We start from the raw sequence: 14,177 nt of genomic DNA on the forward strand, positions 1-14,177 counted from the left end.
ATGGCAGCTATTTGAACACACACGGCATAACACCAGAGTTTAAAAGACGGATCTCGAAAAAGCTAACAAACTGCATGTTTTCCTTAAATGTTGATGAAGCCACCAACACGAACATGGACAAAGTCCTCAATGTCCTCGTTCGTTTTTTTTGATGAAGATGAGAATGCAGTAAAAACACAACACCTGGCGAGCAGGAAAATTAATATAGCCAATGCCTCAGCACTTATGCTAGAATTAAAATATGTCCTGCAGTCCTGTGGTTTGGGGCTGCCACAGGATGACCCACCACCCACATAAAAAAAAAAGTTCAGGCTCAGGATTTTTTTTTACTTTAATCCCTGGGCGTAACGACGCCCCTGCTTTTAAGATATTCTAATTAGTCATATTTGATAAATGATTCATGGCACTTGGTCAAAACATCAAACACCAGACAGGTGTGTGTGTGTATGTATGTGTGTGTGTGTGTGTGTGTGTGTGCGCGTGCACATCGTTTCAGGGAAAGGAGAATGAGAAAGTGTGTATGGGTGTGTTTGTAAGCCTGTATGTCTATCTGTCTGTCTAACAACATGTGACAAATCTGACAGACATTACAGAAGGACCTACTTGATGACAGCATTTTAATGTGTACTAACTTTGTACAAGAACACTAGGATAACTAACTCGGTCTTTTAGTAAACACCCAGTGGCCCTCAGGTGAATTGTTGTGGCTTGCTCCACAGGGTGGCCTCCATGGAGGAACTGGTTCAGAGCAGTTGATTCTCTTCCCTTTTCCTTAGAATAAATAAACAAGCAAACAAAAGGGTTAAATAATGTACATGTATGTACCCAGAGGCATGAATTGTGCACTTCCATTTTCCCCCCTCAACTTTCCAATGTTCCTTGTATTGCAGGTCTCCCAGTCCGCTAAAGCATTGCAATGGATCATGGACACCCTAAAAGCCCAAGGTTACCAATCCAAAGAGGAGCCTCCTTCCATGTGTGAGTGAGGTGGCTTTAGACTGCCTCCCTCCTAAATCAGGGGTCTTCAACCTCCCCCCCCCACACACACACACTCTGCCCCACCCCAAATTTAGGCCTGATATTCATATGTTATATTTGGAACTACTGTAAGTGTCAGTCAAATTCACACCAAACACACACACACACACACACACACACTGTAACAGGAGTGATTTCTAGAACTCGTTTAAATTTATTCTGTTTATTGTTTATTGAATATGGCTAGATGTTACGATAGTGAAGCAAGGGAAAACAGAGGCTTCTTATGTCTTTTACTCCATTAAGTGTTTATGTTGAAATCCAAAATGGACATTTTACTTCATCAGTTGCTCAAAAAACCAACTAACATCTATTTTTATGTGCTGAGGCTAAGAAGACATCGTTTTTTTCCCCCATAGTATAAGTACCGGTATAAGTATATATACTCTTTTGATCCCGTGAGGGAAATTTGGTCTCTGCATTTATCCCAATCTGTGAATTAGTGAAACACACAGGACACAGTGAACACACAGTGAGGTGAAGCACACACTAATCCCGGCACAGTGAGCTGCCTGCAACAACAGCAGCACTCGGGGAGCAGTGAGGGGTTAGGTGCCTTGCTCAAGGGCACTTCAGCCGTGCCTACTGGTCGGGGTTCGAACCGGCAACCCTCCGGTTACAAGTCCGAAGTGCTAACCAGTAGGCCCCGGCTGCCCTTAACCCTCCCTTCTCACTGTTTTGCACTGACAAATGAACATGCTTTGAATCGTGTTACCCGCGAGAGTGGGAGAGAGACTTTAGACATACGCACGCTCCCATGTTCAAACAGACTTACGCTCATTGCATTGTTATTTGAATGTGTACGGACTGCTTGTTGACACAGGGGTGTTGTATTTAGAGGGAAGGATGGCGCGGGGCTATGCGCCATTAACACATTCACGTTGATTTGTTTGTAATACCCCATCCCCCAGACCACAGCTTATGTCTGTTTCTACATTAAAACCAAAAGTTATTAATGCTGGCAATCAGCAAACCTATTGTGAGCGAATAAAAACAGTTTACTGAAGCCGACCAATATTTGTCATCATTTGTGTCTATCAAATATCTAAGTGTCAAAAAAGTATATATAGCCTACCTACAGATATTTCAAGTTGTCACTCATGTTATCTCCCAGGTCAAAAAGTTGTATACTTTAGTTTAGTATGTTAGAAATATGATTAAAGTACATTAAGTATAAAACAAGTATGCTTAAATGTACTGACTTGTACATTTATATGTTGAGTATGTTTAATGTGTACTTTTAAAAATGTATACTACAAAATGGATGTTATAACTTCAACTGCAGTGTACTAAAGCTACTAATACTAATTCTGCAATACTGAAAGTGGTATTTTATGTACTTTTAAAAAGTGTCCTTTGTTGTTAGTGTATTTTAAATTGTATAGAACTTGTTTTAAGTGTATTAAATTGCAAATACTTAGAGTGGTAATTAAATGTACTAATTGGAAGTACAGTTACTGACAAAAGTGTAGTCACCCCTTTAGAAATAGGCCTATAGCATCACCTGGCCATGGCTATGCTTCACTTCACTAAACATGGTGCACCTTTCATGCTCCAGACATAACCACTGGTCAGGAGGCCCACAAAGTTCTAGTTTTATTCCGTTGCTCCATAGAATTAACAGCCAAACCTATTGTAACTCATGTATATGGTTTTGGTTCATTATTCAGTTTTTTTCATGTTTATAGAACAGTAGTATGTTTGGATGAAGTATACCCTTTCAAACTGTTCCTAGAGGATTTACGAAAGTCGACTTTACGTAAAACTTGTCTTTTGTCCCCACGTTAACATTGTTTTCTGTACCTCCGGAAATGCCTTAGGAATGCACATGTTTGATTCTGCAGTTGAAAGGGTCTATATTAGGCCTAAGAATATACATGCCCCCCAATAAACACAGTAATATATAGCATATCAAAGTAATTTGATAGTAATCAGTCATTTCTTTCTTTGGAAATACAGTAATTTCTGTCTTTGGCAAAATCTGTACATGTTGCACATACACATGCACATCTGTACATGTTGTTCATACATTGATCATATTACAATGCCATATTTATTTCGCTCTTATAAGGTAACTGCTAATACACTGCACATAATTTAATTTATAGTCTAAACCACCTTCTGAAAACAACTGTATACTACTGTCTACACTGCACTATATATTTTGTCCTGTCTATGCACCACCTACTTTGTATATCACTTTTCACTTTTCTGCACCTCTGGTTAGACACAAACTGCATTTCATTGTCTCTGTAATTGTACTCTGCACAATGACAATAAAGTTGAATCTAATCTAATTTAATGACTATCTATTTAAAAGAATGGGCCAATATCACACCTGAACACTATTATATTATATGCGCATTCCCGTTAACTTTGTGAGGGCTGTCCCACTAAAGTGCTTGAGGGCTTGCTCGCTCCTTTTCTGAAGCCTTACAAGTCAGCATATGGACACTTTCCTCAACAATTCATAGTGTTGTGACGTGAAACACAGGGTTACCCAAAGGGAGGCTGGAAGCTTGAAAAACATCAGTAAACAACTGCCATAAAACGGAAACGTGTCAACACATTTTTTTGTGCTGTCAATTTAATGATAGGTCACAGCAGGTGCTGTCCCATTCTTGGGGTTCATCTCATTTCTTTATTTGTCCATCCTCCTTTTCCTCCTTCTCTCCTAAGGCCTCTTTCCTCTACATTTTTTGAAGGAAACAAAGAAAGGAATGTGAGGAGGATGAGGAAATCAAGGAAAGGCAGATAGGAGAAATGAGATGAGATGTCCTGCTCACTCAGAGATGTCAATTACTGATGATTTGGCAATGCATCACCGCTTAGGCTAGAACAGGGGTCGGCAACCCGCGGCTCTTTGATCCCTCTGATGCGGCTCAGCTTTTGAAAATAATTAATGAGTATTTAATTAAAATATATTTTAGTTAGTTCATTTTCAAAATGTAATATTGTAGGTCTATCTGAGTAATTTAGCCTATATAACTTTCCACCTCACTTGACTCCGTAACCGTAGCCTGCACAATATAGTTACATTCGCGGTTTGTTGCCAAGTCAATCAAACAAAATCACCGATTTCCCTCCATTTCAGTCAACGAGAACACTTTGTTATTGTTGATGTGTGCGCTTGCTGTAGGCTAGATAATGAAAATGTCAAAAAGGAAACGTCAGCGACCACAGCTTGCGAGCGCGAACACAAGCGGGCTGAAATGGGAAAGTTTCCATCCGAAGACTGATTCTGAAAACGCGAAATGAACTGCCCGTTATATCACACACTGCAACGAGTTAGTAGTATTGCTGTGTTAACCCTGTTCGGTTCCACTTGCATGTGAGAAATCTCTCACATATGAAAAATATAAAGACAAACCTGCGCTCACGTTTAAGGGCAATTTCGCGCAAAACTGTCACATCCATAACGCCAACACAATGCCATGGTATTTAGTTGCCGTTATGGATATGACAGTTTTGAGTGGAGTTGCCCTTAAATGGTGACAACCTCAATTCTTGCATGAAACTTCACCTCACTGAATATGAGCCATGACTCCAAGGCCATCACCAAATCTAATATCTGGTATGCCTAATGTTCAATTTCGCCAATGACATGTCAACGAAAATTGAGTGTTGTTAACTATGATGTTACTTTGCATACCAAAGGACACTGGAAAAATAGGGGGTGGTGTTTAGCCTACAGTACATGGGAAGAATAAGGCCTATACTTCTGTCATTCCACTTCATATTTAAAGTTACTTGCACATTAGGCCTACTTTTAAAACGAGTAGAACATGTATTTATAAAAAATCCTCTGTTGAATGAAAGTAACTGTACGTTAAATATCCAAACTTTTTTTTGTAACCGTCTTTATGTGGCTCTTCTGAGATTAAAAAAAAAAAATGGTAAAAGTGGCTCTCCAGGCAAAAAGGTTGCCGACCCCTGGGCTAGAATAAACAGACTACTGTCACACCCAAATTGCAGAGAATTGACTTGAGAATGAACTTTGCCAAAGCCTACAAATATGACATGAACATGGAAAATCACTTACTGACCCTGATAATGAGGGAACGTTTGATTGTTCTCGATACACAAATGAATACTTAAATACAACACGTAAATAAAACAGGCATCAATTTTTTTAAGTTGCATGGTAGTTCATGATAATTCCAGCACAAAGATATTTTCTTGGTTTATCTACTGTACTCATTGATTGTCGTTGACCTTGGCAGCTTATGGCCTCCTTACATCAAAAAACTTCGACACGATTTTGGGAAAGATTCTTGGTAGATTGGAGTCTTTTAACTAATGTCACCCATTCAACCTTTACTCAAAAGACTACAATCTTTAAAGAATCTTTCCCAAATCTTATCAAAGTCGTTTGGTGTAAGGAGGCCACTAGTTAGACCAATGGTCACACAATTCCGACTGGAAACGCTTCCGCGTATGCTCCTGTTTCCTTACGTATCGGCTCTTCCACCCATATTGGAACACTAGATACCGCATTGTGCTCCAGAACGTATGCAAATAGCGGCGCCATCTTCGTGGGAGCAACAATCACTGGAGGCCAATGGAGAAACAGACGTCTCTTATCAGAAATCAGACAGGTGTCTCTAATTGCCGGCAAGTTTTGTCCATATAGACAGTAAAGGTGTTGCCCCCAGCAATATGGCGGCCACGTTTACGTGTGCCACCTAATAGAACTTGACGGACAATGTCTAGGTTTCTATCTTTGCTTCCGCCTCTCTCGTCTCTCCTCATTCTCACCATAGATATATATAGAATGGCTAGATGTCTCGTCCGCGCTGCTTGCCAATGGAGGCCGCCGTTGGAGACTCCGCCATAAGACATCTAGCCATTCTATTCTCACCTCCTCTGGTTGACAAATGAGACATCCTCGATGACGCCGAGCTTTGAACAATATCCTGTCTACAATAATTACTCCTCAGTGTGACTCAGCAAAATAACCATTGCAAGGGAACATTCAGGATTGAAGACATTTATTAGGAATAAACAATCAAGCTAGAGCAAGGAGATGTCCATTTAAATTATCTCCTATTAAGCTTCCACATATTACACTGGTCAACAACAATATATAAATTAGCTCTCTTACAATACACATAAATCTTGACTTGAAATACAACTCCATGACCAAGGAACAAGGTCATTTCATTCATCACAAATGTTAAAAAGTTTCCTTTTACTATACAACTGCAAAACTGACATGCACTGTAGGATTAAATACAGGTTGCAAAACATTTAGCATTCTGCCCAGAAGGATATTGTGGTTTGGTTGGTCAAAAATAAATGTCAAAGTGATTCTGAATTTTAATTTATTGCGAATACCAGTTCCAGCCTAGATGAACTCCCCAACCAGCCAGGGTGGTCAGGGAAGATAACAGTCATGTAATCTCTCCCTATCAAATCTGAAAGGATCAATCAGTTATTGGAATTGCACAGTATTATAATATTTTAAGATTTGTAATAATGTTATGGCAAAATATTCTCATGGAAAATTAATGATAATTTATTCAATTTTAAATAGTCACCACTGAATGATTTCCATCTATTATAGCATGAAGTGATGAATCTATAAATGGCCTTACCTGAGACCACACCCACACCACCAACAGTGATTTTATATGTGTGGCTGCTGTACCCACAGAGAAGGGTCTTGGAAATGGTCTCAGGAGTCTTCAGTTTGACCATGTCTCCCTTTATGAAGCCTGTGACTAGAAAAGGAGCGGAGACAGTCATGTGTGAATAATGTCTGACTAACGGAGACCTTCCCTGCTGCTAGCTGCCTCCTGCTACTTGGACACTGCTTCTGGAATTTGCTTGTGATCTTGACCTTGACCTGTGATCTTTGACCTTTACCTGACAAGTCCAGGGATCTGGTTTTTATCTGAGACAGTTTGTACTTTTGGCCTGTCATTTCTGTACATCCACCCTCAGTCTCCGCTTCTAGGTCCAAGTTTACCTCTGGACTCCTTGTTTGGTAACACATACTTACTAAGAAAAACAACCTACCTTTGAATACTGCCTGGTGGAACCGTTTTGTCTTGTCTCTCAGAGATGGGGACACTGATTTCATCACTTCACTGAAGGAGAACTGTGGCTTAAAAGTGACCTTGGGAAGGGTCTTAGTCACAGATGAGGAAGTGAAGTGTGATTGGAAACTCTACAGGGAAACAAAGGGACAGGTCAGAGAACTTAAGGACACCGAAGAAGATGTTCTATCGAGAACTCTGAAAATACTTTGACACATCAACATTGTTAGGTTAGGTGCACCTAACCTCTGTCAAAGGTCTGCAAGCCCCTGCTTTTACAAGTGTAAGTAGGAGCCATTTTATTCTGGTGAGCCTGTACATCAGGGATTCTGCTGAGGAAACATTGAATTATGTAGAGTTGAGAGTCTCCATATAGACAGTGCTGGTTACATTACCTGGAGGAAATCAATGGGGTCCTCTATTGGCTGAAGTTTCTCCATCTCCGCATCTCTGCTCTTCAGTTTAGTGATCTCCAACTCCAGCTGGTCCAGGAGTCCTTCAGCTCGACTCACCTCTGCCCTCTCCTGAGCTCTGATCGACTCAGTCACCTCAGAGCGCTTTTGCTCCATGAAGCTGATCAGCTCAGTGAAGATCCCATCAGTCTCCTCAACAGCTTCCTGTGTGGTGGCCTGATAGGAGATTCAAATGCAAAATATTCTAGCCAGGCCATGCCCACCTAGATCTCCTTTAAGGAGGATGTGAATGAGTCTGGTTTCAACCAGGCTAAAAGAAAGATTCAAAGAAAAATTATGCATATTCAAAGAATTGAAAATGCTTATCCATGATGGGATGAGTGATCATTGTCCATCATTTCTGCACAGAACATCAGAACCAAAAAAGCCAAAAAATAAAGAAAATAACAGAAAAATGGAAATGAATTCTAAAGGCCCCCCAAGTCTTCCCCCACAGACGTCAGCCATACTTTGGGGTTGTTGGGGGGAAGAAAAAAAAGACATCAGTCACCTGCAGAGACTTCACAGCCTGTTTGACCTCCTCCACCTCCTTCTCTTTCTGCTGGAGTTGCTTCTGGTTATACCCCTTCATCTGCAATAATGTTTTCTGTGTGGATAGATGTACACAGAACAGTTACAAGAAATTACAATTACAAGCACAGCCAATGGTAGAATAGTGACGGAAAAACCTATACAGGTGTACAATTCAATAAACCATACAGTTTGTTTGAGAGAGAGAGAGAGAGAGAGAGAGAGAGAAACCTGCTTCTCGGTTCGTTCTGCCAGAGCTGATACAGTCTCATGTCCGTTATGGTCATCCATCAAACACAGCAGACAGATTAACTTCTGATCTTTGCGACAAAACACCTCAATAATCCTGTCATGCTGAGAACAGATCTTCTCATGTAGCTGCGAGGTGGCATTCACCAGCTTGTGCTTGCTAAAGCGAGGCACTTCATAGTGAGGCTGAATATGAACTTCACAATAGGAAACCAGACATGTTAGACATGACTTGATGGCTTTATGTTTCCTCCCAGTGCAGAAATCACACTCCACATCACCTGGGCCGGCGTAGAAAGGAGTCTTAGCATCAGACTGCAGTTCAGTTTTCTTCAGCTTCTCTATAACTTCAGTCAGCATTGTGTTTCTGCGTAGAACAGGCCTTGGAGTGAAGGTCTCCCTGCACTGGGGGCAGCTGTAAACACCCTTCTGGTCTTCTTGATTCCAGCAGCCTGTAATACAGTTCAAACAGAAACTGTGTCCACAGGGAACAGTCACTGGGTCCTTCATCAGATCAAGACAAATTGAACAGCTTAACTCTTCCAACACTGAAGCACTGGCCATTTTCCCCTTTCTCACACACGTGCTGCTAGCCTGGAAGCCGGCCCTCAAATTTGAGGGCAGGAAATTCAGTCTTGAGTCAGTCCATTGGGCGGGCTTTGTATGATGGACAGGTAAGCAGTGTAGCAGTCATCTATGTCACCTGAGCATGCTTTAGTTGATTTTCCTGAATGCTACTGGAGAAGCAACATGATTTGTTTCCGCTATGGCATCTTTTTAATAAGATATTGACAACACAATGACTTTAACAGATGAACAGAAACCGCGGTTAAGGCATTTGACATCCTCTAATTTTGTGGGCGGGATAAATTCGGGTTGGCTTTCAGACTAGGTTGAAACACGCCCCATAATGAAATCCAAATGACGTCTAATCTGATGCAAATTCTTTTCACCTGATGTGGGGGTGTGTTTAGGAGTCTACCTGTTTTTTATGGACATAACTCTTAAAGGCACAGCGCAAAATTCATGCATTGCCTACTCTTGCTCCCTTACTTGTAGGTGATTAGAGAGGAATATACACTCACCTAGGTATGATAACGAGGCTTCTTGGGTATAAATTGTGTGGGGTAATATGTGCCTGACCCAAAGGTCAGAGGTCAAGCTTTTATCAGCTACAGGAGGAGAAGGCAAGGAACAACTGGGAACAATCAAGACTAGAACACTCACTGACCGAGAGGAGCAGGTTAGGAACTGTCTGGGGTGCAGTAGTGTTCTATGTGCAGATCAGGTCTACCTGCTTAGTCTATGAGTATGTACAGATAGTGATTATAAAATATGTACTTATAAGCCTCTAAAACTGTAACTGGGGAATATCCCAATACTCTTTCAGTAAATATTGAAACAATAGAGTGATTCAATGAAATGTGTGCAGTGTCAAATGTTTTGAGCAAATTGTCACATGACCAGAGCTGTTTACTTACTGGTTGCACCTTGAGAAGAGGATGACTGCCTCACAGCTCCCAAATAAAAGGTTTTTAAAGTATGTTAAAATAAACATAGGAAAAATATTTTTTGTACACATGGTCTTTAAGGTGTCTAGTTATGATATATACATTTATAATTATGATAATAATTATTTATAATAGTGTATGCAGAATGAGTAAACATGTAGACGGTCACAATAGTGACCGGTGGGATAGAATGTTGTATCTAGATGCACACATACTTCTTTACCTACTGTACAAACACACATACACATACTCATACATACACACACGCAAGAGACATACACACACACATACACACTTACACACACATACTGTACACACAGATATACACACTCACACACACACACACACACAGACATACACTCACACACATACACATATTCAGACACACACACTCACAGACATACACACTCACACACATATTCACACAGATATACACATACACACACACACACATACACATATTCACACACAAAGATACACACACACACACACACACACACACATACACAACGACATACAAACTCACACACACAGATATACACACTCACAAACACACACACACACGCATACACACAGACATACACACTCACACACACACAAAATACACACACACACACAGATATACACTCACACACACAGATATACACACTCAGACACACACACACACTCTGTGACGGGTGCATATCCATCGTCACGGTAGCGAGGCGCTACCTTTATCATGTAAACTAGGGATGGGCAAAGCGAGGCTTTATGAAACACTGAAACGTTCGAAGCAATTGTGCCGAATTGTTCCGAAGCTTTGAAACAATTCCGACACCTCAGAGCTGTTTAGGGTGAAACAAATCTGTCAAATGCTTCATATTGGAGATGTAGTCTTTAAAGTTTGTGGCTTGCTGTGTTACCTGTGTTCAGTCTTTGTCAAACGCTAAGCAGCATGCCCTTAGTCAATTACTGGATGGGAGACCACATGAAGTCACACTAAAGAGAATCTTATTGCTGCCACTATGTGTTCTCTAAATCACTTTCTTCTCATAAAAACTCTCGATTTTTGACCATAGAAAACATCTACAGATACTATCTGAAACAATACCTTACAAATCAAACGGGGATCGAACCACATTTGAGTAGCCTGGGCTACCATGCAAAAAACACCCTCACTAACCACTACACCATCATGGTTATTGCTTAAGAGAAAGTTCACTTAACTTTGGTCACATGACATGAGGATTTTGAACGATGTTTCGAAGCAGTGGTCACATGACATGGCTGTTTTGAACCACGTTTCGAAGCAGTGTTTCGAAACACTTGTGCTTCGAAGCCTCGACACTGATTCGAGACGTCGGTTTCGAAAGTCACACCCCTATCCATTGGAGTGTTGCTTCAGAAGGCTGGGCCTAATCAAAAAATGCTTGCATATGATTGAATAAGCCACTTGTCCGTCATCTGTTGACGTGCTACTTCAACCACTCACATCGAAGCCAACCCGTGATGCTGATAACAGTCTCACAGTCGCTTCTACGCAATGTCACATCTATAAAACTCCCGCCCTGCATCCTGATTGGCTCTAGCATAAAATCTGGTGCAGAAATCACTCTCAATGGAAGAGGTCCCAGATGGATGTGAGTGAAGCTAGGTGGAGCTAAGCGGAACGAAATTCATCTGGCGAGAGTCAGGTTAGTAAGTGACAGGACATGAGTCCTATTTGCTCTATGGTGATTTGGTAAAGTCTGACGTTATTGCCGGCTACAATTATTGTATTGTTTTTTGACTATCATGTCAATTTTTTTGTTTCATTTATTGAAAGTATTTTTTTTCTATTTTTTCTTTTCTTTTGTTTGTATTTTTTATTAACCTAATTGCAGAATATTGGCCTTATTTGGGAAAAAATAAAAATCCCATCATCAAACCTACTCCTCTGCGTCCTCCTGAGTGTGACAACTTGCTCAAGACTGCACTTCCTCACTTTACCCTTCAACACAATCACACACACACAGACACAAACACATACACACACACAGACATACACACTCAAGGGGACTTCACATTGCAGGCGGCATGTGCTTTGCCTGCTGCTCTCACACACCCACCTGCAGATACACACATACACACACTATACACACACACACATACACACTCAAGGGGACTTCACATTGCAGGCGGCATGTGCTTTGCCTGCTGCTCTCACACCCACCTGCAGATACACACATACACACACACATATACACACACATACATACACACACAGACAAACACACACATTCATATATATATATATATATAACTCTCACAACTACATGCAGACACACACTCACACGCACAGACATACACATTCAGGGTTCTATTTTAACGAGCCAAAGCTCCTGGTAAATAAATAATGTTAACATATTTTTCATATTTATTATTGCCATTGGTCTCAGTGTTCATATCAGTTTGAAAAGTCCTGTCAGAATACCTTTATTTTAACAAAAACTTATTTACTATTTGAGCAACCTTTAATTGAGTATACACATATATTATCCATACAATTGTGACCGGTAATAAAACTCACTTTTTCATCTACTTTTCTACATTAAAACATGGTTTAACTGTTGCCAAGATGTATATATTGTAATATATTTCAAATAAACATTTTATTTTCCAATTATTGTCTTTATTTTCCAATTATTGTCTTCATCACAGTCATACATGTGTTTAAAGATCTTTACTAAGTTCAAATAGCTGAAAAAATATGGCAAATACATTTTAAAAGGCCTAACCATGTGGCTGGAAAACATACACAGGCATTTTCGGCATGTTTATCTTGTTCTTCAAATTAAAGCTCATAAAATCTCAGGTCATGATCAGTACAACACTCCATGGGATGCATTAGACCAGCTCCAGCTCAGAGGGGTCAACACCACAGTTATTCTGCCGGGGAAAGTCGACCCTGATGCAGTATGAATCCAGAGCTATGAGAACAGAAGAGAGTACTTTGTCAGTGATGTTAAACTACATCAGAGTTACTCATAGTAACATTCATTCATGAGAATTTTGGACAAAAATCAATATTAACACCAGAAGAGTCTCACATTTGACTACACCCACACTTTGGCGATTGATGCCTACCCAGCCGTACGTTGCATTTTTAACAGAAGCCTTCAAACGGACTTCGTCCCCAATCCTGAAACCTGTGACAGGAGAAGGAGCAGAAGTCGTTACTCTGTTTTCTCTACCGCTCCAGTGCCAATGGATTAGATGGACATGTTGCATAATTGAAGCAAAATATGAAAACATGTATTGCAAAGGTTGGTATGTTGAACTGAAGGTTGTTTTCATTTATTTCATGCTGCACAGATTACAGGTCACTTTCTCTTCGTTTATTGTAGTAGTGGAACTGCACTATTCCTTGTCCTACACTGCCACCTACTGGTTACAAAAGGCAGCAACCTGAGTAATTAACACAAGGCTACAATGTCTTGGAATATGAATATTGTTGTTGTATACAATAGATTGAGTATTGTTGCTGAACATGTCCGTGTCTCCAGCTAACCTATCTTCTGATGGCTACTTCCAGCAGGATAACGCGCCATGTAATGAAACTTCAATCATCTCACAGTAGTTTCTTGAACATGACAATGGGTCCTATTTTAACAGTCTGAAGTCAATGGTTTATATATACATTTAGGGTTTGTCCAGTTCCAAAATTGCTATCTTGACCGTGAAATAAGTTCGCCAGACGCCAGATGCATTGTTCAAAAGGGTTGTTCTTATGTTTCGTAATCAGTCATAGGTGTGTTTAAGAGTGACATCTTTCATTCCCTTTAAGAGCAATCAGTACATCTGAAGGAATCTGCTTGCATACGAGACCGTGTATACAACACCAGAATTTCACTATACCTTGCTTTACTAAAACTAGCAGAGTGGCCTACCTACATGCATCTTATTTGAACTTGGAGGCAAACTGAAACTAACTTCACCATGATCTCAGCAACGACAAAACAGTTTTACACCCAGTTATTTGCTTTCCCAATTGACTGACAAGGTATTACAATCAAAAACATAGCCTTAGACTCATGTTCATGAGCCTCCATTCATGCACCAAGGTGTAGCTACCTGGGTGCATGAATGATAGATGTTGAACCTAGATGTTGGCTGCAGCAACTCGAGCTTTTTCATACCCACAGTACTTGGATCAAACAGAGATCTATGTGAAAAATCACTGTAATTCTCCTGTAAGGTACCCAATAAAGTGCCCAGTGCACAATATAAACTTATTCTAAAACTGAAAATTCCGGTCCTTGATTGTGATTGGCTGAATCATGATCGATGCCGTTGTAAATTTCAGCATAAACATACACCTTGACCTCATTTTGTTC

General features: G+C 40.4%; 1 protein-coding gene across 1 annotated transcript; it reads right to left on the reverse strand.

Moving 5' to 3' along the window:
• Positions 1–6,012: 6,012 nt before the first annotated feature.
• LOC125292390 (E3 ubiquitin/ISG15 ligase TRIM25-like) lies at positions 6,013–9,136 on the reverse strand. The gene is made up of 6 exons (XM_048239653.1): positions 8,294–9,136; positions 8,043–8,138; positions 7,475–7,708; positions 7,060–7,210; positions 6,636–6,761; positions 6,013–6,455 (listed from the first exon to the last, which is right to left on the reverse strand). The coding sequence occupies exons 1-6, from the start codon at positions 8,873–8,875 to the stop codon at positions 6,358–6,360; spliced, it is 1,287 nt and encodes a 428-aa protein (XP_048095610.1). The 5' UTR covers positions 8,876–9,136; the 3' UTR covers positions 6,013–6,357.
• Positions 9,137–14,177: the final 5,041 nt, after the last annotated feature.

The sequence above is a fragment of the Alosa alosa genome, chromosome 3, assembly GCF_017589495.1.
Source record: "Alosa alosa isolate M-15738 ecotype Scorff River chromosome 3, AALO_Geno_1.1, whole genome shotgun sequence".
Taxonomy (NCBI): domain Eukaryota; kingdom Metazoa; phylum Chordata; class Actinopteri; order Clupeiformes; family Clupeidae; genus Alosa; species Alosa alosa.